This window comes from Crinia signifera, chromosome 3 (assembly GCF_055691185.1).
Source record: "Crinia signifera chromosome 3, ASM5569118v1, whole genome shotgun sequence".
Classification (NCBI taxonomy): Eukaryota; Metazoa; Chordata; class Amphibia; order Anura; family Myobatrachidae; genus Crinia; species Crinia signifera.
The window spans coordinates 209,207,008-209,230,910 of NC_139219.1; the positions used below are offsets into that span (position 1 = coordinate 209,207,008).

Below are 23,903 nucleotides of genomic sequence, written 5' to 3' on the forward strand. Positions count from 1 at the left end.
AACTGTCTGCTGTATGGGGGCGGCCATTTTGTGGTGGTCCTCAGCAGAAGAAGAACAGAGCCGCCGGGACCAGCGCGATAGGTAAGGCTGCAGGGGATTGGGGGGTGGGTTTGCATGGGCGGCGGGGGATTGGGGGTGCTTGGCGGGGGGCGGCGGCGGCGGGGGGGCGCCCCCCCCTAACGGCGGGGGGCGCCCAAAACTTAGTTACGCCACTGATGAACACTACATTATACAGTACAGAAAGCCTCTTTTTTTTTTTGTCACAGCAACATTCATCATAGACGCCTCTTTGAATCCTTCCGCATGATCATAACAATCCCATACAAAATGATTAATCCCTTTTGTTATCATTGACTCTCTGAAGTCAAATACAAGTTTGCCTCTGCATAATTTATAGTATCTATATTGAATTACATTTGCCCCACCGGCAGTGCACATGGTATTGCCCATTAGGGAACAATTTTGCTTTTGAGATCCATGCTGAATCAGGCCCAATAGATGCTGAGACGCAACCTCATGAAAAGAGGGGGCTGCCATGTTTTAAATGTAGGAGCCCCCTGTTTACAGGTGCCCATATGGGCATGATAGGGCACATGAAGTGCCCAACCCCAATCGATAGATTTTAGTCCAGGTTCATAATGTCTAGTAATCACAAGACGAGAACTGCCAAGTAGGCATATTGTTTGAAAGAGGTGACCCCCCTACTATGAAGTTACAGTACTTCCAATTGTTAGTGACCTAGGGGAGATAGGTGTCCTTTACTTCGGACAACTGTTATTTATCGTATGCATGTTACAGGTATGTGTGTGTAATGCATCTTACTGCATGCAAAATAGTCCAATGTAGGGTTGCAGAATAGGTATAAAAATTGGCGTAAATTATTGTAAAAGCAAAAAGTACACACAAAAACTGTGTATTTCTGCCTAAATGACATGTCTCAAGATGCATCTGAATCTGCACCTGGTTTATGACAAGTCAATCATCATCACCAGCGTATATGTGCACCTGGCCTGCAAATTTGTCCTAAAATAAACTATTCTACAAATATTGGGGGGGGGGGGGGGGGGGGATTTCACCAAGTCTTGGAGAGTGATAATAATATGGTGAGAGATTAAGTACCAGCCAATCAGCTCCTAACTGCAATGTCACCAACTGTATGCTTGGTACTTTACCTCTCTCCGCTGTATCACTCTTCAAGGCATAGCACATCCTGCCCTATGGTCCAGGTCTTAGAAGGCATCTCCTAACCATCCTGAATCTAACGGGACAGAACTAATGGACTTCCTCATCAGCCATCATTCAATGTGTCACACTTCACTGCAGAGACAGTTGTTGTTTTTTTTATGTTTTTTTTTTTTTTTCAGCCAGCAGGATAAGTACTGAACTGTGCCCCATATGGGGAAGGAGAGAGTGGGAGGAAGGGCAGGGGGCGTGATGTTCAGCAGCCGAACAGATTAACTGAGTATCTGCTGGTTGTACTCACTTCTGTTCAACTGAGCAGTAACCATCTCCATTCAGGTCTTGAGAGGAAGACACCTGTACACCAGCTTCTTCTACCTGGCCAGGAAATTGTCTGAGTGGACACAAAGATTTCCTTCCCAGGAAACTACTGAGGTTAGTGTGTGAGGGTGAAATTTGCTTCTTATTATGCACTACTTATTCATGCTTCAGCTTTTTTTTTCAGAATGTTATAAAACAATTAAATGAAGGTAATTACAAAATTAATATTATATCTACAAAAATGCATGTCAATTACACAAACTGTAATTGTATTTTGACTTGCCCAAAAAGGTTATTGGCACGAAATGGCAAAACAGGCAGAAGCACTAACTTGATTGATTTGAATAAGTAGTTGCAGCTGTGCAAGGACTAAGGAGACTTGGCAACAAGTACTACGCTTTAAATAAAAAAAGGTTGGTCTCTTCCATATGACCAATTATCATGGCTCACCAAGGTTTTGGGCATGAAATGGGTGGCTATACATTTTGATTTGAATACACAGTTATAAATTTGCAAGGGTTACAAAGCATTAGGCAACCTATTTGACACTTGGTACCCACAGAGGGTGGACACTTACATGTGTAAAGGTGCCCATGCACAGTACAATTGTTTGGTGCGATGAGATGCGCAATCCCATCACACATCATGTTGAAAGGCAAATTAACGGGTGGGTATAGTGCTTGACCCAGTATTTCGCTTTGCAGTGTGTGAGGTGTAAGGTGGGGGGAGACTGGACCTGGCAAAAGGACCCAGCATTCAGATTCAAGGTAAGATTCAAGGTAAAAGCTGGATTTTTTAAGACTATTTAGTCTGAATGTACTGTAAGTGACTAATCTCTGGTTGCAAGTGTTACATTTGTGTCCTAAGTCTATTTAATACTTCCAAAACTTATTCCAAATGATAAAAATTGAATGCCTGTGCCCACATTGGTGCCATAATTCATGCCCAAATCCATGTCAATGAGAGGGTGTGGTGTATTTTCAATCCAGTTATTTGCAAATGCCTTGGGTTATAGACTGCATGGGTGTTTTGTGGTGATGAGGCGCGTTAAATTGTCTTGAGTTAATTCGGCGTGAGAGGGGGAAGGGTAGAGAAGTTCTGGTGTTTGTGAGTAAAAGTGGATGTTTTGGGATGACACTGGCACATAAATGCAGACTTTGAATCATCAGAGCAGGCATGCCCAAATTCAACATCCATCCTCAAAGCACACTAAAGCCCCCCATACACTATGCAAATTCTCCCCTCAGAGAAGTGGCATCTATTCCCCCTTGAGCCACCCAGGACCTCCCAGATGGCAGGATTGCATGTGATGTATGCAATGGGATCCCCGTTCCCTGACGCCGGGATGGAATCCAACCCAGAGATCTTATATACAGCACTTATGATCTCTGGCTCCAATTTGATGCATACAGGAATGCGCATCGAATATCTCACACACACACGCTCTGTAGTCCGATTTCACAAGATTTCTTGCCACCATCAGGCCCAAATCACATAGTGTATGGGGCCTTAACAGTTCAGGATTTAGAGGCACATTTGTCATGATCGCATTTACAATGCGATCTGGGCGGAATATTACCGCCCAGGATCGCATTGTAAAATGCGATCATATCGGGCGAATGTATCAAGTTTAAGGGCGCAGGGACAGGGCTCCTAAAGGAGCCCGTCCCTGCGAAGCCCTAACCCGGAAGCCGGGGAGTCAGCGCATGCGCGGTTATGCGCTGACCCCCGCCGACCCCTCTTACCGCACTGCCCTGCTCGGGCAGTGCAATGTGTAGCCATAGGCTACAATGGGCTATCGCCATATCAGAATGGCGATAGCCCAGGGGTGCGATGCCGGGCTGCCCGATGTTGATACATCGGGCAGCTTCGCATCCCCCATAGAAACGGAGATCCCTGCTGCGGTCCCCCTATGATACATTTAGGGGATACTTAATATTTGCGGCTAAACCCCGAAAACGTGTGTTTTCGGGGATTTAGCTGCAAATATGGTTTGATAAATGTTCCCCTTAGTGATATCCAGGCTTCAACAAGAGCGTCTTTAATTAGTACCACAGTTATTTTTATTTAACCATCTGTATAGGCAAATGCAGGGGGGTTTCTGGTTGCCCGGAACACCCCCATGCAGTGTAAGGGACAAAACAGAGCTGCTGCACATGCCTAGTGTACCAGCTTTTTATACCACATTTACTGTATGTTTGGATCTGAGCCATCAAACATTGCAATGGACCAGATAGCAGCTGCCAGGAGGAAGAAACTGGAGCCTTACCATTAAGTGGGAGATTGTGAGCTTACTGTACTGGTTCTATTGTTTGATGTATTTATTTATTATGAAATGTTTAACCCAGGCATGTCCAACGTTGGCCCTCCAGATGTTTTGAAACTACACATCCCAACATGCTTTGCAATAGTTTTTGCATTCTCTATTAGCAAAACTGTGGCAAAGCATGCTGGGATGTGTAGTTTCACAACATCTGGAGGGCCAACGTTGGACATGCCTGGTTTAACCTTTTCCTGACCACTTATATTTGAAACAGCCTATAATATAGACCAGGCATGCCCAAACTATGCCCCTCCAGCTGTTGTAAAACTACAAGTCCCATCATGCCTTGCCACAGTTTTGCTATTTGGGAATGCTAAAACTATGGCAAGGCATGCAGGGATGTGTAGTTTCACAACAGCTAGAGGGCCAGAGTTTGGACATGCCTGCTATAGACCATATATACTGTTAAATATTAATACTGTATTCAGTGTATAAAAAGATTTAAAAAAATATTTTTTTAAATTGAGTAATTTTTATTGCTTTTCAAAAAAACAAAACAACAACAAACACAAAAATCAAAAGTATTTGCATAAGTAGTAGGGCAACAGATCAATAGGTGCATACAGGAAATACATATTAACCAGATTAGGATATATACAGGCAGATGGATAGACATGCGTACGAGTCCACGCTCACAGTAATGAAGTGAGGATGATGGACATCGCCCTTCCATAATAAGGATAGGTACTCATTTATACATCCACCCGGAGGCGCCATCCGAGCAGACGAGTACAAAAGAGAGAAAAAACGTGTAAGAAGGCACGACCATAGGGACATAAAACATAAGAGGCCATACAGCACCCTAAATCTGCAGCTCAAAATAATAAAAAAAACAAGAGTATCACTGTCTAAACTAAAATACCCTATTATACTAATTAGCAGTAGTTAAAGAAAAGCTCCCAAAAGGCCCAAATCAACCCGCCCAGAAAACCCCCCACCCTGTACTACCCACCCCCAACTTAGGTGTACTTTATTCCCTATAACATACCCCCTCTAATCCTACATTAACAATAACCTAGATGAGAAAAAGTTAGTGGCATATAGCTGTAAGGAAAACCGCTACTCTGGCCAAAAAAACCTAACTCACCCCTCCCATCGTAACCCCCCCACCTACCAACTATCCCACTAACTATCCCCTCCCACACAAGCTATCCCACCAAAATAAAGGATGTTAAAAGGAGAACTACCAGGGGCATAAAGATAAGGATATATTTTACAGCGTGTAGTAGCAGAATGGGATAAATTGTTACTGAAAACAGAAGAGTAGAACATAAATGATCCAGAGCTGGGATAAGCGACTCTCCTGCCTAAATCAACTGCACATACCCTATTGGTATACAGTCACAAATATATACTACATACATTAGTGAAACAGGAATGGAATGGCAGCAAATAATATGAGTAAAATGGAAAACAAAATCAGACTGTGGATACATAGGCGTATGAAAGGCAGGTCTTTCGTTTTAGTAAAATAACGCAGTATATTAATCCGGCCAGATGTCGTAACCTTTCATTTGTGTAGAGAGGCTAAAAATCATCCTGCAGACCCAAGCACACACGTAAAAAACCTGGAAATACGGAGATATAAGTCCCAAAGTTGCCCTGTTCATCCAAGAGAAAACACCTGTGTATTGGAAAACGGAACAACCAAATAATAAGTGTCGACACTTTAAGTCCAGTGGTACAGCCGCAACACGGAATTTGAAGCAGTCCTCAGCAGCAGGAGTTGAGATGGTGGCAGAGGGGATGGAGGACTCCTCTTCCTGAGCAGCAGGATGCATAAGTTGAGCCGGTGAAAAAGACTTGTAGACCGCAGCGTCAGTATTTAGAGGCACAACGAAAGCTTCAATTTGAGCAAGGAGCCTCTGACAGGAGGCATTTACGGCCTGAAGGATTTGGTGCACGTACAGTAGCTTGACATCATAAGTAGTGAAGTGGCACCCAGTCCCGGGTAAAATGGCGGTGGCTAGCACACCGCCAGGGTTTTGCACAGATCTGTAAAGGATAGCGTGCCACAGGAAATCAACGGCATTGCATAGCTTGTGTAGATAAGTAGAAATAGATGACTTGCAGGAGCCAGAGATGGACAGCACCCTCCAGTAATATATAATGGTGCTGGGTATACACGTGCAACAAGATGGTGCTTGTCAAATAGGTGCGACTGAAAGTGAGGAACGTCAGGCAATTGAGGAGATCCAACCCACAGTGTTATGGAGCCATACTGGGGGTGCTAATGCTGATATTAATGCAGCACCACCTCAGGTACTCTCAAGAGTCAGCCAGATAAATGTGGGAGGCAGTACGCAGGCTTTGTAGACACTCACCCCATCCAAGACTGAGGAGGTCCCGGGTAATAGTGCACTGTAGACCAGATAGATGGCATCACTATAAGCGGTCCCTGCTGTGCTGCGGTCAAATAAGCGGTCCCTGCTGTGCTGCGAGGCTCCCGCTCTCCACTACCCCTATCGTAGCAGGCCCCTAATAGGGAAGATGACTGCCACAGCAGCGCGCCCAGCTCCGGATCCCGCCGGGACAGCCGCTAGACAAGGCTGCAGTTGGATCCAAGATGGCGCCCGGAGAATCCGGAGGCCCAGGCAGCCACAGCAGGCTATACGGGCCACACAGGAGAGCCGCAGGTGTACCAGGAGAGGCAGGAGACGCTCCGGAGGGTAAGTGGAGGGCACAGGAGATCCATGGGCCCGGGGGCAGGATAAACAGACAGGATGTTAGCGGAGCCCACGCCACACACGTCCACTCACAAATCAAGCCAAGCCACGCCCCTCAAAAAGATACATTTTTAAGGCTGTTACCGCTCCCTCATACTCCCGTACTTACTCCAATGTGCTGCAGAGAGGGAGAGTTAAAAATCCTGCGTTTGACACTGATCTGTGCTGAAGCCTAAATTAAAGATTATTATTCTTCATGTATACAGTATATACAGTAGCGCTGGTTTTCTATGATAAAGGATTATTTTACTCATTTTTTCTAATGTAAAGTCTAATACATATCATACAAGCATTACAGATACAGAGATCATGAATAAATCAGATTTACCTGCACAGAAAACTAGTATCATAGGAAACTGATATAATGGTATATATATATATATATATATATATATATATATAATATATATAATATTTTCTGCATGTAGTCACCACCTTTGTAGCATATTTAAGGCAACTTTGAGCTGAAAGCAGCTCCGTTTACTCCTTTGATTGGCTTTCAGCTCAAAAGCCGGCCAGTGTGTATGGGGCAGCGATGAGTGCTGATCCCAGCGCTGTCCCAGTATTACCAGCATACCAGCAGATGAGTGGATGGCTTTCCATAGCGTCCTGCTATGGAAAGTCACCCACCCCCGGGAAAATTGCTAAAACGTGTGAAAATGCTCAGTGTGTGATGAAAGTGATATTATTTAGCACCTTCTAGAAGATACTAGATAGTATCTGATTGGTTACCCATAGCAACATCCCATCTTAGCAAATTTCCCCCAATATTACAGGTCGAGTATCCTGTATCCGGGCATCCATTATCCGAATTATTCCAAAAAACGTGGTTTTTTGAATCATTCGAATAATTCCCCCCCCCCCCCTAACCCTCTTTTCATATTTACCAAGTCCCAGGGCGTCCACAGCAGGCCTCCGGCATCTTCTCCAGGGTCTCCAGTGGTCCCAGGAATACATTGCGCGAGTGTGCGCGCGCGCCGGTGATGTCACCGGTGCGCGCGCACACCCGCGCAATGCATTCCTGGGACCGCTGGAGACCCAGAGAAGATGCCGGAGGCCTGCTGTGGACGCCCGGGGACTGCGTGGACGCCGAGGGACCACCGGACACCATCAGGGGACAGGTAAGTATGGCAAAAAAAATGTATTCCAAAAACCGAAAAATTCCCCTATCCGGAATGCTTGTGGTCCCGAGCATTTCGGATAGGGGATACTCAACCTGTATTAATGATCCCTCCCGTCTAATGAACTTGCGAGTCCCACATCACTGAACGATATTGTTTACCAATATCCTTCAATGTTTACACTCAGTTTGACCACCTGCATCTGATATTGTTAACTAGGGATGTGGTCATCTATTAGAATGAACTTAGGTCTACAGTCATTAGGTCGACCCCACTAGGTCGACTGGCAGGAAGGTCGACCTGACTTAAGGTCGACATGGGCCAAGGTCGACATGACTTAAGGTCGAATTTGCATAAAGGTCGACATGATGAAGGTCGACTGGTCATAAGGTCGACATGGGTTTTTCACTGTTTTTTGAGCCGACATGTGCCGACAGGCGGTATTTCATGCCCTACCATCCACTAGGGCGTGGTGGGAGAATAAAATAGTGTGCCGAGCGCAGCGAGGCACCGTGCCCGAAGCATTGCGAGCGATGCGAGGGTCCGATTCTCATTGCCAACTGTGTCCATGTCGACTGTGTCGACATTCGGATAAAAAAACAGTGAAAAACCCATGTCGACCTTATGACCAGTCGACCTTCCTCATGTCGACCTTTATGCAAATTCGACCTTAAGTCATGTCGACCTTGGCCCATGTCGACCTTAAGTCAGGTCGACCTTCCTGCCAGTCGACCTAGTGGGGTCGACCTAATGACTGTAGACCTAAATGCAGTCTGACGAATGATCCCATTCCCAACAGACAGACTTGGAGGTAGGAGAGCCCTGCTGCAAGCTTACAATCTTGAAGTACAAGTTGTGGCAGCCACATGTTGGGAGGTATGTATATAGTCAAAATCGATAGGAAGTTAGACAGATTTGCACAGTGTTTGGCCGCATCCAATACTGATTCAATGTTGATGTGTGAAAAGTAGAAATAGGCTGTGCAGCACAGTCCATTTCTACTGTCTTGGAATGAGGGCACAGAACCCTCATTTGATTGCTTAATACATAGCAATGCATTGCTTTTTCCAGACAAACCCTCATTCTGATTGCTTAATACATATCAATGAATTGCTTTTTCCAGGCAAATAATCATGGCTTCAAAACCAAGACTTCACTACTTCAATGGACGAGGAAGAATGGAGTGTATTAGGTGGCTGTTGGCCGCAGTTGGTGTTGAGGCAAGTATTAGAACATATTGTAGTCACAGGCTTTTAAAATCTCAGACAGTAGAGGAAACGGGTGTCAGAAACAATGCGTTATCTCTCTCTGTATGGCTAGGGAGTACAGTTTTTGTGTTATTGAAAACTTCAATTATCCCAACACTCCGTACACTTAGTGCTTCATTCACTGAGTGGGACACTTCTCAGCATATTATCTCTCCAATGCATTTAATATAGCTTCCATTGTGTTCTATATTCCTGTTTATCACTAAGGTGTTCGATTGTACTGCTCAAACGTCGATGCATTTAATATAGTCTTTTTTTATTTTATTCACAGTTTGAAGAAGTATTATTTGAAACGAAGGAGGATTTTGAAAAGTTGCTTAAATGTACAGTATTTTTATTACATTATTATAAGTTACAAAAAAAAAGTTATATTGAATTAGCCCTTATGATGGATGTGATTAATAAACCAATAAAGTATTGCTGACCAAGACTAAAAAACTCAAAGAAAACTAAAGACCCGCACAGCAGTGTTTATTTGTTTTTGCGAATAGTGTACTAAGAGGTGTATGTACTAAGCATTGGAGAGAGATAAAGTATCAACCAAAACAGCAGGGTATACTAGGGGAGATCATGTCAACTGAATCTTACTGATTTTTTTTGACTGACTGTTCACCAGGGTGCCGGATGACTGACCGGCATTCGGGATTCCGGCAGTCATTACTCTGACGTTGGAATCCTGACTGAGATGAGCAGCGGCTATTCTTCCTTGTGAGTCTAGAATAGGTGGCGAGCGTATTACAGAAGCCTAACAGACCTATAGAATAATCAATCTTCAAGAGGGGCTACAATAGTGTAGTACTTTAAAAATATTTTTGTACTACTTTTACAATTTCGTACGGGGGAGCGATGTTTTACTTCTGCACATGTGCATACGCTGGGTGTAAGCGGGCATAGTGAACGGCTAGCCGTTCGCACCAATCAGTGCAGGCGTGGGGCGGTGGTGACGGCTGCGCTCATGGGAACGCCCAGTGTTTCATAGGTGTTCCCATGAAAATTATGGGCGTTACCATAGAAATTAGGCAGTGACGCGGCTGCCAGGGGTGGCCAGCTGACATTACCGGATGTCAGCTGTCCGCCCTCTTCCCATACAGGGAGCATGCAAAGCTAAGACACCAGAGAGTGTCTTAGTTTTGCATGCACCTTCCAAATCATTCGGCAACCATCGTATGATTAGGCCCCAGCACCCAAGGCTGCAAATGGATGTTTATGCAAAATATCCATTCGCAGCCGTGCGGGGAACTCGGCGAGCAAGGGGGGGCGGTAACGTTTAATCCACACGAAATGCTGCAAATTTCTCAGCGTTGCGTGTGGACCAGAATTAGGTCCTTTCATTCATTTCTTATTGGAGACTATCACACATCCTAGGAAAAGTCTACTGATCAAGACTATTGTTGATAATGCTCTAAAGTCCCTGCAACAAAATGTGGGAAGCAATCACGTGTTTCATCACTGGCACTGTAACAGGGGCGTGGTGGTTTTTTTTTGCTTATTGAGTCTATCCAGGGAATCGTAATACTACTTATGTGAGCTTGTCAACTACATACATTGGAAGCTGCCATTTGGTAAATTGAACACAAGAACAGAATTCACTAGGAAATAGAATGAGACATATTTCCTAATAAACACTGAAGTGATTGTTTCTTGCCCTTTTAGCTGGAGATCTGATGTTTCAGCAAATCCCATTGGTGGAAATAGATGGCATGAAACTTGTACAAACACGAGCCATCCTGAATTACATTGCCAGAAAGTACAACATGTATGGAAAGGACCTGAAAGAAAGTTTATTGTAAGTACTTCTTATTTATGTTTACCAACTAAACTTCTTTTTTTAACATCATGTTATAGCTACAGTAATATTAATACAACATCGATGTTTTCCAATGCATTGTGTGCATTCTACTTTGTGTCCCCGTTTCATCTGTATGGAGAACTATCAGCATTAATTGTATTATTCATAAACTTTATTTACAGAGCACCACAAAGCATCTGCAGCACCTCACAGAGCATATATGCAGATATAGTACAAATATATATGGGTATAATGTTCATAACCTACAGACAAGATAGATAATTGTCAATTATGCATGCTACATATAGTTACAATGACCTCTATGCCGTGCTGAATGATACTTCTACATTAGGTATTGGGAACAGCAGACTAGCTCAGGGTCACTTTATGCATGTGGGTTATGATAATAGCAGAAGGAAGAGGAAAGTAAGATTACATAAGGAAAGAGGAAGGGCCCTGCTTGTAAGAGCTTACATTCTCTATCTGGTGGGTGAACCGATAAGTGACAGACCGCAAGGTGAGTCCATGTGTTAGGACAGAAAATTGTGGCTTACAATGAGCTCTGACTAAATTTAGAATAATTAGAGTTTTTTTTTTTTAACGTATCAATGCTTACAATAGTTGCCTATATTTTAGATTTCCTGTCTGGGAGGAGCCTGGGAAGGAGATGCAGATGGCTGGGTGTGGCTAGTTGCATCATTAGGCCCTGCCCCCTTGTGATAAAATGCCAGGAGTCATCTAGAATTGCATAGGAGAGGGGGCTAAGGTTACGCAATTAAAGTAGAATTGCATCATTAGGCCCCACCCTCTTTAGGTACATATCTCCTCTATTCTGCCCACTATACTAGGATGTCAAAACCCTTTAGTCAGATTAGTAATAAATAATAACTCTGTGAATTCTATTAAATGTAAGGTGCCATCCTGCAGACTTTGGCTACATCTTGCAAACAAATGATGATAATTAACCTTCTATAAATGATGATTAACCTTCTACTGTACTCACGTTATCTGCTATTGGTATCATTTCAGCATTGACATGTATGTAGAGGGATGCAGTGACCTGGCATCACTGGTCATATCATATTTCTTCCTTCCTGAGGCCGATAAGGAGCAAAGAAGAGATCTCCTCAAAAACAGAGCAGTGAACAGATTCTTCCCAGTATTTAACAAAGTAAGAAATATTGACATATTTAAAGTGCAGATAACAGATCAGTGTTTGTCTTTATTCTAGTGTTTGTCTTTATTCTGGTTTTTGTTCATACGTTTAAAAAAAATATTTGAGCTTATGCTCTGTGCTTTTCAGGAATGTCACTCCTGTTTAATAATGTTGTTTATCTGGCCAATGCTCGTATTAGGAGCAATGTGAGGTCATGAATGGCAAAAAAATAAAAAGGCTGCAAAGTGGATCTCCGCTTTCTGAAAGTAAATACAGTGACATCCTTTCGGCAAACATTTATAGAACGGGTGCTCAAAAAAACAGGTTTTTACATTATACTATACCAGAAAATCATGACCTGGGTCCATATTGTAACTTCACGTGTATTTGGTATATATGTGAAATATTATGAAAAGATCATATTTTTAGATTCTACAGTGGACCTCACCTTTTATAATCTGAATTACCGATGAGTATAGTGTATCCTAGACTAGGGGTACTCAACGCTCTCTAATCCACCAGTACCACAAGAATGTCATGGTTATAAGGATGTATTTCATCATACACATGTGAGCAGGGCCGCCAACAGGGGGGTGCCCTAAGTACAGCTGTCCCGGGCCTCAGCCTCTGGAGGGGCCTGGGCAGCTGCCCACAGCCCCCCTGCCCCCTGTGTTCCTCACCCGGCAGCCAGCCCTCCCCCCCCCCCCCCCCCCCCCCACGCATCCGCACCCAGCGTCTCTCACCCGGTGGCCAGGCATGCACAATACACACAGTGCAGCCTGCAGAGCGCCGAGCCTAGGACACAGAGGGGCTCGGTGCTCTGCAGGCTGCACTGTGCAGTGTGTGCTCGGACCATGGAGACTGAAGGAGCCGGAGGACGTGGCTGCGACATGATGGTAAGTAATGGGGACGGAGTAGGGGGAGGCAGGGTGCTGGCAGTGGCAGGCGGGGGGTTGGTGGGCGGGCTGGCACGCCTGGGGGGGTTCGGAGGTATGGCGCTGTGCCGCTGGGGGCCTGGACTGTAGGTCAGTCCCGGGCCCCAGAATTTCTAGTGTCGGCCCTGCATGTGAGTTGATTTTTCTAGGTCTGTATTTGTCCCTCATGCTTCCACAGATAGATATCCATAACACATGATCTAAATGTGGTAGTTGGGGATTGCACTTGAAAAGCCAATGCATAGTCTACCATTACCAGGATGAGGAACAAGCTAGACTAAAAAAATCCAAGTATGGACTGTAAGCTTGTGAGCAGGGCCCTCCTACCTCTATGTTGGTTTGTTTCTACAGTATGTTTTATCACCGTTGTTTCCAATTGTAAAGCGCAACAGAATATGCTACGCTATATAAGTAACTTTAGATAAAAATAAATATATATATATATATATATATATATTTTTTTTTTTTTTTACATTTAGGCCTTAGAAAACGGGAAATTTCTTGTTGGAAACCAGTTCAGTCTTGCAGATGTGCAGCTTCTAGAGGTGATTTTGATGTTGGAAGAGATCCACGGTGACATTCTACAGAACTTTCCTAACTTACAGGTAAGAATTGCACACAGTGGGCGAGATTCACATATTTTTTTCCGTTCAGGCATCGCGCCCATTTGTTTGGTCGGATTTAGCCAAAATGCGCAACTAAACCTGACCTTAATGGGCGCAATCAGCATGATAAAATCATCCATTGAATACCGACCCACAAACTCCCGTCACTTTCGAATGGAGATCGGATGTGATTAATCATTTTAATCCAGCCCAGTACTTGATAATATGACTGCATCCTCATATGTATTTCTCCATAAATTATCTAGATATTTTTCATGGGTGGCGATATACATGGTACTTGAATGGAGCACAATATGTCCTGTTATTCATTGCCCTGCGCCAATTTCCCTGAATTTTTTTAAAAAATCAGACAAGTACAGTATGGGGCAATTTCTCCACTGGCACATTTCTCCACTTTTCTCACTGCTTCATACATCTCTGCACAAATGTAATACCTGTATACCCTAATATCACAAGTCATATTTTCTCTGTATCCATTTCTGTGTGCCAGATTCCACATCAGTTCTCTGTGCATTGTATATGTCCCTCTGCACCTGCTTCTCACACTACCTACCCTAACTCTGTACTTATTTTCTTTTCTCTATTTTGACACTCTGAACTACACTATTGTACCAGAGCCATGGTTCCTCAATCCTGTGCTATACCTATTCACTCACAATGCTTTCTGCCCTCTAGCAGGATGTGTTGTGGCATGGGCCACAGTGCAGGGCTGTTAGAGGTCAAGGGTGCAGATAGAGGAGGATAGGAGGAGGGAGAGGACTACTTTGCCCATTCTCTCTACCTGCTGCCTCATGTCCTGACCCTCCCTGCCATGCTCACTTCTTGTCTCAGGTCTCCTTACCTGCACCTCATGTCACCAGAGGCGTAGCGAGGGCGGTGCCGGTGGAGCACCAGCTCCGGGCGCAGGAAGGTATCATGGCCCCAGAGCTGCGCTGGCACCGCCAACTCGCCCGCTCCCCTGCGCTCTCTCTGCCGCGCCGCTGCCATCTCCCTCGCTGGCTCCCGGCGAGTCCCCGATGTGTCTGGGAGACCGTGAGGCGGTGCTATTTAAAATTCACCTCTCCCGCTGGACCACTAGCCAATAGGCGCTTGCGGTCCAGCAGCCAATCAACTGGTGGCTGCTGGACCGCGAGCGTCTATTGGCTAGCACGGTCCAGCGGGAGATGTGAATTTTAAATAGCAGTGCACGTCTCCCAGCCAGGCATCCCAGGCATAGGTGTGCGCACAGGGGGGGGGGGACAATAGCCGCAGCCCGGAGCCGCGCTGTGTCATCGAGCCCGGAGCCGCGCGGTGTGTGGGGTGGGGACTAGCCGCAGCCCGGAGCCACATCATGAGGACACTTCTGCCCATAGCCTCACCATGAAGGGGGGAGAAGACCCACTGCTGACACCTTTGCTTCGCACAGGGAGGAGGAGCCGCTGCCATTGTCTTATGAAGGAGAGAAAGTAATAGTGAGCATCCCAGCATCTGTTTGTCTTTGCCCCCCCAACTCTTCCCTCTGTCTATGCTGCCCCTCCGTCCATCTGTCAGTCTGTCACCCAACATGGTACTTTGTCCCCATCTGTCTATGCTCCCCTTGATCCATCCATCTGTGCTCCCCCTCCCCTCGTCCATCTTTCTATCTATGTTGTTCTATCTGTCCATCTTTGCCCCCCCTGTCTGTCCTGTGCCGTATAATATGTAATGGGCATTACAGTGTGTCAAATAATGTGTAATGGGAATCATGTGTGTCAAATAATGTGTAATGGGCATCACGGTGTGAGGCGCAACATCTAATGGGCATCACGGTGTGAGGCATAATGTGTAATGGGCATCATGGTGTAAGGCGCAATGTGTAATTGGCATCACAGTGTGGGGCGCAGTGTGTAATGGGCATTATGGTGTGTGGCATAATGTATAATGGGCATTATACTATGTAATGTCTGTGTGACGTTTAATAGGCATTACAGTTTGTTATATAGTATGTAATGGGCATCATGTGTGACCTTATGTGTAATTGGCATCACAGCATGTGGCTTTATGTGCAATGGGCATTACGGTGTGTGGTATAATGTTAAGCCGCGTCCCCTTTTTGCCACGCAAGAGCCCTGCCTACTACAAATCGGGGGGGGGGGGGGAACATGCCCTTGCTCCAGGCACTGTGGCACCTAGCTACACCGCTGCATGTCACCTGTCTCTCTCCCCCTCCTTCTAGATTGTAAGCTCCTTAGAGCAGGGCCCTCCTCCCTCCTGTTCTCACAGCACCCTTCTTGCATTCCAATTACAGCTCTCTTACTCACCTACAATCTATACCTGCATCTCTTCTTACTCATGTCCCTATGGGCCTTATTTTGGTTCATTCTTTCTGACAAAATCCTTCTTAGATGGACAAAACCATGTGCACTGCAGGGGGGGGGCAGATGTAACATGTGCAGAGAGAATTAGATTTGGGTGAGTAATTTTGTTTCTGTGCAGGGAAAATACTGGCTGCTTTATTTTTACACTGCAATATAGATCTCACTTTGAAGTAAAACCCCTCCCAAATCTAATTCTCTCTGCACAAGTAACACCTGCCCCACCTGCAGTGCACATGGTTTTGCCCATCTAAGAAGGATTTTGTCAGAAAGAATGAACCAAAATAAGGCCCTATATCTCAGCTGTATTGTGTATTAAGATTTGTCCTGTTAATTGTGCTCTGTTTTTGATCATCTGTCGCTGTTATGTCTAGTTCTGTGTACTCTGTACTGTTATAATGTGTTCTATATGTACAGAGCTGCGTACCACTTGTGGCACCTTATAAATAAAAATATAATAATAATATTCAGTATTTTGTGATATTATAGTATACAAATGTTTTGCATGTTCTACATTTTGACTTACAACATTTTTGGTCCGGTATTCAATTATATGCAGTAACTTACCACTAAAATCGACCCACCCGGGGCTATTAAATTGTATCCGACACCAGCAGTAATCGTGATTTGAAACTCGATTCAGACCTGCTCCCTGTCCAGCGAGTGTTAGGAGCCCAGCAAGCAGGTTAACGCCACCCCGACGAACGCACCGCCCCTCCCCCTTCGCCATCTGAGCCCCTGTGCAGGGCTGCAAACGGATGTGTAGGTACATATAAATTCGCTAGCGCCCGCATAGAGGAGAAATCTATCAATGGTTACTTACCAACAAAGAATTTCTCCTCCTCCCCCCAGCGCTCACAGCCACCACGTGAGCCAGGAGTTACTCGGCTGCTGCTGGGTTTGAACCGAAATCAGGCGCTCGTCGATGGCGTGCGCCCGCCCTGAGCAAGCACAAGAATGCCTGCATTTGCTCGGACACTCCTGGCGTTTCTGTGGGCTCACCCACTGTATTTGTGGGTACTCATGAAATGCCGGGGGTTCACCAACCCTATCAGCACTGTTTTTTCCCCCTGTAAAAACACATACTGTAGAATCCAGAACTTTTCCCAGATCCGATGTATTTTTGCAGAAAAACGTGGTATTTGCCACATGAAAAATAAACGGTATAATTGAATAGCCCCACGTGAAACATAAGGCAAAAAAATCACTAAAATACTAAATTTTTGTGCCAAAAGTTATGCACAAAATAATCAAAATAGTAAATCAATTGAAATGATTGAAGATCTGTTCGGTATCCATGTGTATGTGTTTATATTTATATTAATTTCAGTGACTTTTCTTTGATAGCATTGCAGACACAAAAGTTGAAACAAAAACAAAGTAACATTTTTGGACCTGCTACTTTTTTTTATGACATTCTTCTATTATTTGACACATTTTTTAGGCTTTTAAGAAAAGTACAAGTGAGATCCCAACTATTAAGAAATTCCTGCAACCGGGGAGTGGAAGGAAGCCGATGGCGGATGCGGTGTATGTGGACACTGTGAATAAAATTCTTCACAGCTAAAATGAAGATAAACTTTGACAACATAGTTGCTAGGAAAGGAAAGTATGCCATGAAATTTGCATATTACATTTAATTTCCTGTTCATTTCATGGTTCATCTCCACAGTATATTTTCCAAATATTTAGGCAAATAAGTGTTTTTTTTCCCTCCATCTTTTAGAATATTCTTCCTGTGTAACAATTCAGTGGCAGCACCCCTCCCCAATATCTGCAGCAATTCTTTCCATTAAGTGCTGTCTCGAGCTCCCCAGCACCGTTTTCCACTTTAGGGGATGATTACATTGCACCTTGAGCTGTCAGGGGTGTTTTATTGTATGCAGACATGCTGAATATAGTATATGTAACTGCCACTATGGGGGGAATTCAAATTGGTGCGAGGTTTACCAAAACAATAAAACCTTGCAGATAACTTTGAATTAAAAAGAGTCTGCGCACTTCCGATACCTGCGGTATTTTAAACACCGCTTTGGAAAGTAAGAAATGACTGATTAATTAAGCTCATTTGAAATTTCTAATTGCTTAATTAGTCCTCAGGGGGGTGTTGCAAAGGTACTAAAGCAAGTCTGATTTTACCTAAAAATAAGATTTGATGAAAAATCAGACTTGCTCTGGAGATGTCTATTAAAAAAAAAGATGCATTGATTTCTATAGAAATCACTTTGTCTTGTTTTCTCTCATCTAATCGAATAGCAAAACCCTGTGGCTTCGGAAAATGCCCTAAGCCACAGGGTTTTCTTTCTTCTTTATTTTTTTTTTTTTAATATACATTTCCTGCCCTCGATTGCACTCACCCTTAGATACATTGAACAATTTAAAAATAATAACATGTATGTACCTTATAGTGATGTGCTTGGCTGTTATACACAATCTTTGTTATTTAAAGTAAGGTCCATACACACTGGGAGTTTTTTTCCAGCATGTATGGCCAGCAATGAAGTGCATATCTCTGGCTGGTAAATAAATACATTTCTGTGAAGCCACCAAACAGTATTTTCAAAGTTTACATCTACCCAGTAACACAAACGGGGGGGGGGGGGGGGGGGGGGTGTTCTTGCTGGTAAGGGGCATGGCCACACAATAGTACCCCCAATTCAAATTATGCCACACAGTAGTGCAACTTTATTCACATTATATCATTTGATGGTGTCCCTTATTCACTTTACATCACACAGTAGTACCACTTTACCTTATATACATTACTCCTCACATTATTAACATTATACCCTTAGAAAAAAATCCTGAGAAAATATTATATTTTAAGCACCTTCATGGCCACACTGCAACCCAGCACAAATCAGTGTGTGCTGGGCAGAGGAGAAGAGCTGCAGCTGCTGCTGTCACTTAAGGGGAGGGGGCCCGCGGCCCCCACTGGGCCCTTCCATCAGACTTTGGCCTGGGTAATTTGTACCCCCTACCCCTTTCTCTTTGCCCCCTGATAATACCACACAGTAATGCCCCTTACACATGACACACATTATTAACGTCCTTATAAACATAATGCCCCATAATGCCAACCTTTATTAATGCCCTTCATACACATAATGACACACATAATGCCCCTTACACATATGTTGCACATTATTAATGCCCTTATACACATGACACACATAATGCCTGTTACAAATATGTCCCACATTATTAATGCATTTATAGATTACACACATAATGCCCCTTACACATATGCCGAACACTATTGCACAACCAACCAACCCGCAGACAGCACTCGCACAGCCGCTAACACTGTGACCTCTGCCTCTGCTTGGATACAGATGTTTCCTCATACATCTTGCCTCAATAGGCCATGCAGCTCCTGGCCAGTTTTGCTAACGTTGGGTGCCTTTTTTGCTAAAAATGTGTCTTATTTGCATTGTTATGTGACCAGGACACATAAGTAGCTTCTGATGATTAAAATGATATGTGGCATGCCTATATTCAGTGTGCGACTGTGGCTGTACCTGCATACGGTACCTATGTTACAGTGATTTCCATAAATATACTATTTCATATGCAGATACAGCCTCACTCACACACAGAATATAGGCATGCTGCATTTCATTTTAATCAGCAGAAGTTGCTGGTGCCCTTGGGCATTCCAAATGCCCTAGGCATTTGCCTAGTTTGCCTATGCCTAGGGCCGGCTCTGTGTGTAACAGTACATGCAAATAAAGTCAAAAACATATATGGATAACACCGGTATGTAGTGATATGGCAAGGGTTTAGTACAATTAACAATGCAAACACAAGATTGATGGGAGCTTCTTTTAATAGACAGTTCTCAAAAGCAAAAGTCATTAGTAAAAGCTATTGCTAGTAATGCTAGCGGCTAATGCATAATATACCCATTCTGTGTATTTTGGCTTATTATGTTTTATATATGTGAAAATACCAATACAAATATTTACTAAATAAATAACATGTATTCATATAGAAAAAAAAAATAAACTATTCTGTTTGCTTTACTGTTGTAATGCCTCCAATCATTTCAGCCTGGCTTTACTGTATATACAAAGCAAGACATCTGTACAAGTGCTATACAATCATAACAACAAGTCCTTGAAATATTTGTTACAAGTACACCAAATAAATAAAAAGAGAGTACTTTTTTTCTTTCCTCTACCAGTACACCAAATAAATGTATGGCTGATCATTTTATATTTGCATGCAATGTTCTACTGTAAGATATAATAACTTCCAGTTTATCCAACCTATATACACAGTATATAAGCTGCCAGTGTACCTTCAGGGATTTACCATTCAAAGCAGCAGGGATTTATTCACTTTGGTAACATTTCCACTTATTCCTACTTCGGTGCCCGTTTTCTTTGCCACAGGCTACTTGCACTGTGCTGTTTGGGAACAAAAGTTATTTCACACTTCTAAAACAATTGCTTCCTGTTTGCGCACACCAGCCTGAACAAAAGGGCTCTTCAGCCCTAGTGAGAAACCTTTCAATAGACTGATTTGAATACTGATTTAACAGGGACTTGTAGAATAATGTAATACTCTTAACCTGCTGGGCAGCATCACTGATTGTTCTGGCTGTTTTTGTCTACATCATACCCCAGTACATTACTTCCTGCTTACTAAGGGGTAAACGTACTAAGATGGAAGTTCTATTGAAGATTGGTTGTTGCCCATAACAACCAATCAGATTTTAGTTATCTTCTAGAAGGTGCTTAATAAATCAAAAGTAGAATCTGATTGGATGCTATGGATCCTTCAGTAGTACTCCCATCTTAGTAAATTTACCCCCAAGTTCATAAATCCTCGAAGCTGTGATTCAGTACACAGCGGCTGGCTGAAAATATGCAAATATTCTCATTGATTTCATTTTCACATATCCATATAGTATCCCCACAGAATCACAGGAAACATGTACAGAGTAGCTGATCAAGTCATAGTTGTCATCCCCCCCCCCCCCCCCCCAATAATTATTCCTCAATTTGTGATTAATCATATATTCCCACTAATGTTTGAGCCGTTTATAATACATATATATATATATGTGTGTGTGTTTTCCAAATAAGGAGGCACTCGGAGACTGTATAATCAAGCAAAATGTCTGTATTGATGGTTAAGTACTTTCAAGAGTGAACTCCCGTCCTCAGAACCACCTACAGCAAGGTTACAATGCAGCAGGTACCCACAGGCTTACCTGTCTTCAGCGTCTCCCACACGCCGCGCGTCCATCCTCCTGGAAGCCTCCTCAGCCGAACTTCCGGTTACAACTACAGCGTTGCCATGGTCACAACTGTGTGCGTTCCATAGGCATCAGCTGTGCGTTCCACCGCCTCGAGCAGCCAGTCAGGCTGGGCAGGAAATGGATGTCCACTGCTTAGGCATGGAGTGAGACCTTTGGAGAGGCAAATTATACAGTCTCCGAGCGCCTCCTTATTTGGAAAACTACATTATGTTATGGACTGGGCACCGGAGCAGCTGAGAATTCAGAGTGCCGGCATACAACAAAGATATATATACGTTTTTTTTTGTGTGTGTGTGTGTATAAGCATTCATTAATTGTGCAAAAAAGTGGTGTAACTAGATCTCTCCCCCCCCCACCACTGCCAAAATAAGTTACTGACGTTCCCCCTACATTAACTATACATTATTTTACCTATATTCTCATTGCCAGGGTTTTGTTTGCCTGTTGACAGAGGATTCATGATCGTTACCAGGGGTTTCACCATAGGCGTGCTGGCGGTCCTGGAAGCTGGGCTTCCTGGCAACGCAGTGCTCCTCTGACAGATGCTAGAGGTCCAGCAGGATCTTTAGAATCTGGCACCTTTAAGGCAGTGGACAATTTTCTCTGCACAAGTAACATCTGCCCCACCGGCAGTGCACATGTTTTTGTCCATCTAAGAATGATTTTGTCAGAAAGAGTGACCTAGAATAAGGCCTAATATCTCCTCCAATTCCCCCTCAGCTACCCCCACACCCATCATCCTTCCACTCCAAGTATCCAACTCTGTCCTCCTACCGCCTGACTACAGATAAGGAAGTGCACTCCCTCATCTCATCCTCTACCTGCCCCTTGGACCTCCTCTCCTCTTGTCTCCTCTGCTCTTTCTCCCCTACTGGCTGCTCCCACCTTTGAGTGTCGACCTTATTCTTGTGTCAACCTTCTGGTAATGGTGACCTATGGTATGTTGACCATTTTCAGGTGCTGACCGACCATTAGTGGTCAAACTAATGACTCTTGATCTAGACATTGTCTATCCACTACTGTAATCCTCTGGGGTACATATGTCCAATATACCATAGAAATCCGGCTACTTTCTGTTAAGTTTCTCACCAGTGCATATGCATACAATAATATACCTAATAACCATTTATGTACAATTATATATTACTGCATTTTACCCAGTGCTTTAATACTTTTATCACTGTATCCAATATATTTTGCAGAAATTATTTTACTATAATTCTACACTCAACGATAAATCATGTTATGTACAGCTGATGTTCTGTTTTGTTACTGCATTCTGGCAAAAATACTTACACTTCCAGTGTGCCCTCTCAGCTGCTCCCTCCTTCCACCCACATGACGACCACGGGTTCGTGAGTGACTGACAGAAGAACTTGCCAGGAGTCTGGAAAAGACAGTGAGAACAGTCAGTGAACCTGGTACTTCTGGTTGAGGGGACAAGACAAGACCAAAGGCCAGGGCTGGTTCTGATCTGAGGGCTCTCTGCAAATCTGACCGCATATTTCTGTCTTTATTAGAGTGCTCAGAAAATGGATGGAAATTGACAATAAAAAAAAGAAACCCTACCGTTGTTTCGGCCGTGCCCACTGGAGACACTAGTGTGTATTAATGATGATTTCAACCAAAAGAGAAATAGTGACATTACGATTGTCCATTCCTAATGGGAGGGAGTTTATTCTACAGACAGTGCAGTCCGGCAGATTTATTAAGCTCGGTGAAGTGATAAAGAGTCTGTTTTTTATCACCAGCCAATCAGCTCCTACCTGTCATTTTCAAACCAAGCCTGTAACTTCACAGTTAGGAGCTGATTGAAAAAATGATAAAAAACAGACACTTTGGGGGAAATTTACTAAAGGAAATGTGTAAAAAATAGGTGTATTTGTATCCAGAAATACACTTATTTTTGACATTTACTATACCGAAAATAGGGCAATTCATATTCGTATTGATAGCACATCAATACGAGTACGAATTGCCATATTTTCGGGATAGTAAATGTAAAAAATAAGTGTATTTCTGGATACAAATACAGCTATTTTTTTTACAAATTTTCTTTAGTAAATTTCCCCTTTTATCACTTCACCGAGCTTAATAAATCGTCCCTGTTACACAAGAACAATAGTCACATGGGTAGCATGAGCCACTAGAGATGTGCGGACTCGGATTTCCCAGATCCGAGCCCGCACGGACATCATCAATCTGAGTCCGGATCCGAGCAGCGCTCAGAGCTTCCGCCTGACTCGGATGTGGGCGCGCAGGCAAAATGTCATCGCCCGGTGTTTGATTCTCGCGAGATCACGGAACCCTTACATTCCGCAACCTCGTGCCGCCATCTTCACTCCATTCTCAGAGAAGGGTGGGGTAGGGTGTGCTGCTGTTTATGGTCTCTGCTGGGGCCCGTGCTGCTTTGTACTGTGTCTCTGCTCAGTGTTCAAGACATCACTATTGCAAGGACGACTAGTGCTGTGTACTATCTCTCCTTTGTGCTGGGGCCTGCCTCTGCTGAATCTGCTCCTGTATAGTCAGTCACAGTGTGATAGTCCACTGGTGCTGCTAGTGCCACTGCCTGCCCTGCATTGCCTAGTACAATTAATTAATTCCAGTCTGCTCTCTGCTGTTGCCACTGGCTAGTGGCTACCAGTACCTTTGCAGTATATAATTCCAGTGTGCTGTTGCCCCTGACGACCAGTACCTTTCGCAGTATATAATTCCAGTTTGATGTTGCCACTGGCTACCAGTATTTATCGCAGTATATAATTCCAGTCTGCTGTTGCCACTGGCTACCAGTATTATTTATCGCAGTATATAATTCCAGTCTGCTGTTGCCACTGGCTACCAGTATTATATATCGCAG

At 43.9% G+C, this 23,903-nt stretch overlaps 1 protein-coding gene and 1 long non-coding RNA gene across 5 annotated transcripts in view; one reads left to right on the plus strand and one right to left on the minus strand.

The window, feature by feature from the left end:
* The window catches only part of LOC146064160 (uncharacterized), a 103,349-nt gene that overhangs the window by 76,622 nt on the left and 2,824 nt on the right, over positions 1-23,903 (minus strand). For both annotated transcript variants that reach the window (XR_014471759.1, XR_014471758.1), the window contains one exon: positions 22,343-22,433. This is a non-coding gene — a long non-coding RNA (uncharacterized LOC146064160). The remainder of the gene's footprint in view (positions 1-22,342; positions 22,434-23,903) is intronic.
* LOC146064158 (glutathione S-transferase 3-like) lies at positions 1,434-18,378 on the plus strand. 3 transcript variants are annotated; one of them, XM_083177348.1, is made up of 8 exons: positions 1,434-1,614; positions 2,205-2,279; positions 8,794-8,890; positions 9,210-9,261; positions 10,592-10,724; positions 11,757-11,898; positions 13,298-13,423; positions 17,222-18,378. In XM_083177348.1, the coding sequence occupies exons 3-8, from the start codon at positions 8,804-8,806 to the stop codon at positions 17,342-17,344; spliced, it is 663 nt and encodes a 220-aa protein (XP_083033474.1). In that variant the 5' UTR covers positions 1,434-1,614; positions 2,205-2,279; positions 8,794-8,803; the 3' UTR covers positions 17,345-18,378. The 3 variants fall into 3 exon arrangements, with proteins under 3 accessions (XP_083033474.1, XP_083033475.1, XP_083033473.1); XM_083177347.1 differs by having other exon boundaries at positions 1,437-1,614; positions 2,205-2,267; XM_083177349.1 differs by lacking the exon at positions 2,205-2,279 and having other exon boundaries at positions 1,436-1,614.